Source organism: Tigriopus californicus, chromosome 11, assembly GCF_007210705.1.
Source record: "Tigriopus californicus strain San Diego chromosome 11, Tcal_SD_v2.1, whole genome shotgun sequence".
Taxonomy (NCBI): Eukaryota; Metazoa; Arthropoda; class Copepoda; order Harpacticoida; family Harpacticidae; genus Tigriopus; species Tigriopus californicus.
Genome location: NC_081450.1, coordinates 7,853,018 through 7,859,523, shown reverse-complemented (window position 1 = coordinate 7,859,523; position 6,506 = coordinate 7,853,018). Strand labels below are relative to the sequence as shown.

The following is a 6,506-nucleotide window of genomic DNA, read 5'->3' as shown; positions in this document are numbered from 1 at the left end:
GTGATTTGCATTTAACTAAATCTAAAGTTCATCACTCTCGTGGCAGAAATCAGTATGTTAGGGAGGAGAGTGTTTGTAGGAATAGGGGTGGATTGGGTATGTGAAGGATGAGGAGGGAATTGGAAGAGAGGGTGGGGGTAGGAGGAGAGGGAGGGAGGAATTTTAAATGGGTTAAGGAAGGGGGGTGGGATTAGGTTTAGGAATAGGGTCTGCTCTAAAACGACGAGACTGAGCTAGTCTGTACCTTTGTTTCCTTTGTGTTCCCTCTACGTGGACAGAGGTACACCAAACTTTAAAGCACGTCGTAAGTCAAATGGACTGACACACACCCAAGGGTGGAAAAATGGACAATCTAGCTTTAAACATCCCTTCTTGATTATTGAACTTCTCAAGGCCGAACATGAGAAGTTTTTGACACCATTTAGGGTGGTCAAACTGACAGCCTTTTCCTTTATCAGGACAAGGCTGCTTTCGATAAACTGGACAGACTGTTTTCTCCAAAAGTATTTTATCCTGTTCTAGTGTAATTAAGGGCTTATTGACTACAGAAGGATCCTTCCCTGCTAAGTCCAAACATTGTCTAGCTTCTTTGCTGACTTTTCCAAAAATAGGTTCCATAAACGCAGATGAACTGCCAATTAGCAGCAAAATCAAGAGACCAAGAGAAAGAGGAAAGCTGAAAGACTACACAAATCTAAGATTGAGATAGTAAACAAGAAGTAAGGGACACAGAAAAGAAGGAATCAAGAACACATGTTAAATAGGAAAACGGCACAAAAACACAGAAATAAACTTAAGAAACTGATCTAACCCAAAATGAAGCCAATACACTAATGAACAATAGTTACTAACCATCAATGACCAATACAATCAAACTAAAAACAATGACCTCTACACATAATGATTCAGAACTTCAGAACAAGGCTGCTTCCGGTAAACTGGACAAACTGTTTTCTCTGCAACCGCCTTTCCCTGCTCTTTATCAAGAGGAGCTACTACTTCAACATCTACATTGGTCAAATCAGTCGACTTGTCAAGTACTGGGTGAGCCTGTTCTTCAAGCAGCACCCTGGTTTTATTGGCCCAAGCAACTAAAGCCTCTATAATAAACGGCTTATTGACTACGGAAGGATCCTTCCCTGCTACGACCAAATCCAAACAGTGTCTAGCCTCTTTGCTGACTTTTCCAAAAATATATTCCATCGTGAATGCCGGAGCAACTATCTATGAGCACCAAAATCAAGAGACCAAGAAAAAGAAAAGAACTAAAAGACCATGCAATCTTGTCCCGAGAGACAGGACAACAGAGCAAAAGAGGGATGAACTACTTCACATCAAACTAAACATACAAATCTAAGATGGACAGACTACAGTCAAAAACAATGAAATCGTCTTTCAAATCAGTGAAATATTGGGCAAAAATATAGAAAATAGACAAGAATAATTTTATCTATTGATGAGAAACTTACATTGACAAAATATAAAAGAAACGTAAAGATAAGCAATAAAGGAACATGCACATAAATGTTAACATAGTAGAATATTTGGGATGGATAATTGATAATTTTGCCTTAATCCCCACATTTGACAAAAACATCAGGCATTGGTGGAAAATGAATGAGCTATCTTTTAGTAGAGTTTAAATTTCTACTTTTTAGGAAGTTTGCATGAAAGGCAGGCAATATTTAAGGGGCACAGAGTACAGTACAGTATACTAGATTTCAATTTAAACTTTGGACTCCAATTTTTTTTTGCAAAAGCATCCAAAATAGTCCAAACAAACAGGTGTCATATCTCTTATGATATATTATCCCATGGTTATGAAGCATCCAAATGAGTTTAAGGAACATTATGTAGCTCAGAGCTACAATATGTCGATTTTTGGATTGAGGGCTATCCCTAGAGTGAGAACCATAGCTTCATAACAAGCTCACCAAATTGCTTGAAATTTGGTTAAGATGTTGCTGAAACAATTTCCTTCAAAAATATTATTTTCAAAAAAAAATGTTGACTGATTGTGTTTAGAGCAAATTCTTGCTTCATCAAGAAAACCTAGTTAGCACTTTTCAATTGTTGTTCTTCAAGACATGATTGAAGTCATTTTAAGTATATTTACATGCCCAGTTTGAGGCACATATCATCAAAGGTTACAAAAATGAAATTAGTTACATATTTTTTTCAATAGTTATGTCACTAATTGACATTCAAAAAAATCCGCAGCAAAAGTTTAGGCCTAACTTGGCGGGAAAGATTTGGTGATCACAAAAAAGTGGCGTTTCCTTGCTTTAGTGTCCTTGGTTCAACCAACACATTCTACAGCATTTACAGTTTGTGTTTTTTGCCATTAGAATTGCATCAGTACGGTATTTCTCAATAAAATATAGCTGTCACGCTGATTTCTCGCATGCTGCCAGTGTCAATTTGGACTAAAGCACTTCAAAAAAGATAGTACAACCATATTCAACAAATTAAATTGTTAAGTATGAGGGAATTGTTTCTTGAGAGACTCAGGAAGTTCACATCGCTTACTTTTTCGAAGTGGAGCCACTTGTCAAAACTCGCGCGTCTCTGACCAGTGTCTCTAGTCTAACCTGTCAGAAAAGTCACTCCAAACAAGCCACTTGAGACTTTACTTTGCACACATTTTGGCAGTTGGGCCGCAGGGTGTCGGGCTGATCGACCTCTCTTGCGTTACTCAGTTTCAACCAAATCAGACAAACGAGCCATCAACTCACTTGCTCCCTGAAATCGGAACTTGATTTTGAGAATCACTTTACTAAATGTGTTCAAAGCCGATCCCCATCGCACACACCAGGCAGCCGCGACGGAGCCAAAAATATCTCGGAAATCTCGTGAGTGTCGTTTCTCTGACTAGCCCTCTAATCTAACCTATCTATGAATCTCGGTGCCAAACTGTCTTTTTGGACCAAGAGAGGGTGCAGAAAGGATCGGAGTCTTGTTTCCTAAGTGTTCTAACACTTTCCCCATTAGTGTTAATGTACTTTCATTATTGCCACATTTAAACTATGAAGACTCACAATTAAGTTTGAACATGAACAACTGGAATATGGACGGGGACGCTTGGTTTGGGAATTAGCTTTTCGCGATTGAGTTAACGCATTATGTTCTTCTTCAAATGAGAATGACCCCAGGCGACAATAATTACTCATTTCAATTTTCAGCTCGATCGAGCGACTGCATCAAAAGTTATGCCGTCTCAAAAGGCACTACAAAGCTCTTCAATGAATGAACGAACTAGCCCTCTTGTGGTACGAACGTAATTGATTACCAGAAGAGGGCTAAGTCATTCATTCTGTGCTCTGTTATGTACTCCACTTTGAGAGGGTATAACTTTGGACCCAGTCGTTTGATTGAGCTGACATTTGAAATACGCCATCGCATGGATCTGGGGCCAGCCTTATTTGAAGAAGAATTTAATTCATTGACTTGAATTGGAGTTGCTAATTTTCAACCTTACCATCCCCGCCCATTCTCCAGTGGTTCATGGTTTGAAGTACTAATGTGCAAGTTACAATTATGATGCATGTATATTTCTAATAATCATTTTTTTGCTTCTCATTGATTTCAATGGTTTTATAATGAATCAAAGATGCATAGTATGATTCTTAAATGGATATGAAAGTAGATTAAATCAAGCGCATTTGTTTTGAGTGTATTTTGTCTTATGAACTTAGCAAGTTACATTCACACAGCCTCTGGTGAAGAAAATATGTTAGACAAAAAAGCCAGTGCTCCTGCTGTCCTTTTTTTCTCCAACCTAATTCCCTCTGAGGATTCTGTAGCACATAAATTCGCCATAAATCAGAGATAAAATGAATCACTTTTTGAATAGCCATCAATAGGTTTAATACTAAAACAAGTGGGAACATCTGGTAGCTTAACTATTTCTTGACGACAGTGAATGACGTCATCCCAATTTCGTTCCATGGTGTGCTAAATTTGGAATTTGAATGAAGAAATCAATAGCACTATTTTAATTTTACAGGACTGCAGAGCTTTTAGAAGCAATGTAAAATGATGAATCTCTTAATGTAAGCTAACTTTCAGATGAGGTCAGATCAGGTATTTATTCTGCTCTGTTTCATCCCGACCAATTGGTGTCTGGAAACGAGGATGCCGCAAACAATTATGCAAGGGGCCACTACACAATTGGAAAAGAATTAATTGACACCACCATGGATCGAATACGACGAATGGCAGATGCATGCAGTGGCTTACAAGGGTTTTTGGTTTTTCACTCATTTGGTGGTGGCACTGGCTCTGGATTTGCCTCGCTAATAATGGAACGCCTTTCCATGGATTACGGGAAAAAATCGAAGTTAGGATTTTCTATATATCCTGCACCCCAGGTACGTATGCTTGTCTTTTGTTTTGGGTCTCAAGGACTTTGTGTAAAATAACGATGATTATGTGAGACACCACAGCCCAGTTTTTAAAAGCGAAAGAGTGAATCTTAGATCAAGAAAAGATTCGGACATGAAGTGATTAAAGCCAAGAAAGCATCCTCATGCTAGGCCTACAAGTTCAATATGATTTAAAGTGGAATGGGCACATTTCATTCCTCATGGGAGATCTGAACAGAGAGTGAGGACTCTTGACATGGATCGACCGGAATTGTTTGTACAGGGAATGATAATCTCGAAAACGGCCTCCCCATATTTGGTCAACTCAGAACAAACGATGACGGTCCGGACAATTCGGGCATGAACGCACTCCACAAGATACGATGCACCTCATGACTGGCCACTCACGGAGTGATCGCGTGACCATCGAGGATCTCCGAAGACATACTAACCTGCCTTCAGTGAACGAGTTGATTGCAGAGTGCACCATATAAGACACATATGTATGAGACCGGCAAGGAAGGTTTGCCTTTTCCCATTTGTTTCATCAGTACCACGCCGTTCGCCAGTACTCGAAATTACCTTACGGGTTGATTCACACCACAAAAGAATCTCCAGAAACTCCTGGTGGTTGATTCTAGGCACGTGGAGTTGAATTGTGGAACATGATGCCAAATCAGATGAGAACGACAAAGACGATTTTAAAAAACTGATGAGGGATTTCGTAAAATCCCTCCCGAAAGAAGACCACCAATTTCAAACCATCCAAAAGTCACAGGCTTATTGAAATCAACTCTCTCTCCAGCTTTGGAGCATAGTACGATATTTTCTCGATGTAAGATTCGACCCTTTGTTATAAAAACTGGGCTCTGGCTGATTTATACTTCAAATGTTTGTTGGGTGATGATAGATGGCGCGTTTGACAACATACAATTGAAAAGAAACTGAAGCTGATTACATGTGAAAGTAACCCTTACTTTCAATGATTCAAAAGGGCTTTCTTTAAATAGGGTCCAGATTCTCCGTAAGGGGCGCCAAATTTGACATAGTCGTGAAATCATTTTTGCTTATCCTCATTTCTGGGCCTCGTGCGCTCCTCTTTTCTTCTCTATTTGTTTTTTTCAAACTCTGAAATTCTCTTTTTCTCCTCTGAAGCGTGTGTAGGGATTCATATTTATCACCTTCATTTCATTAGGAAAAAGGGAGATGGAATGTCGCAGTTGACTAACGCGTCTTAACGAGCTTGCAACACTCGGTTTTATGGGTTCGATCCCAGGTCTAACCTAACCAACTCAAGAGGACAAAGCGCCCTAAGCGGTAGCATCGAGCTCCAATCCAGAGATCCTGTTACAGATTTGCTGGATTGAAGTTTCTTCCTGATTTCTTCGATAGGTGTTGCTGGACGATTAGTTTGCTCTTGATGCGAATGGATAATGTGCTCCAACGTTACTTCGTGTTCGTGAGGGACATGTACAAGAGTCTGGAGCGGGCGAATGGTGGAGATGTGAGTTGGCCATACGTTGAACTCTTGGGAGGCCAGGGAACATTCGTTGGGCATGACTATGGTCGCTTGGCCAGGGTTTACTTTTAGAATCGTACTCAGGGAGTGATTCTGGCGTCCTTGTTGGATTTGACGGGGTTCGGAGGCACTGACCTATAATGAATGGGATTCTGTCAAGGTTAACTCTAGGCAGGGACACTATAGCAAGGAAACGCCAGATTTTTGCTATCACCCAACCTTTCCCGCCAAGTTAGGCCGAAAATCCTAAACAAACTTAGTGGATGCAGCTCACGCGAAGAACCAGACCACGAGGTTCATTCAATCGCTTCTCCAGGTGAATGAATCCATCAATCGATCGATTGGCATCATGGTGAACAAGTGTTGTGCCTATGGTTGCCGCAGCGGTTATAGTTCTAAGACGGTCGGATGTTCATCCTCTCTGATTGGATCATCATCATCCCTACCTTTGATGAATGACGCCAAAGACCCCGAGCCTCCCGAAGGTCCCTTAGTTAGTTTTCACTCGTTCCCTATGGTCGTTAAAAAATGAACTCTGAGATGACAGTTCGGCAGCTTGCATACACTGGAGGTTGCGTTGGTTGCCTTTCGTCCATGACATAGCGTATTGTAACTTTTGAAGA

General features: G+C 40.4%; 1 protein-coding gene across 1 annotated transcript in view; it reads left to right on the top strand.

Annotated features, from left to right (window-relative positions):
* LOC131891055 (tubulin alpha chain-like) overlaps positions 1 to 6,506 on the top strand; it is a 44,489-nt gene that overhangs the window by 19,360 nt on the left and 18,623 nt on the right. The window contains exon 2 of the mRNA XM_059240550.1: positions 4,069 to 4,370. Coding sequence (XP_059096533.1) covers positions 4,069 to 4,370 — 302 coding nt within the window. The remainder of the gene's footprint in view (positions 1 to 4,068; positions 4,371 to 6,506) is intronic.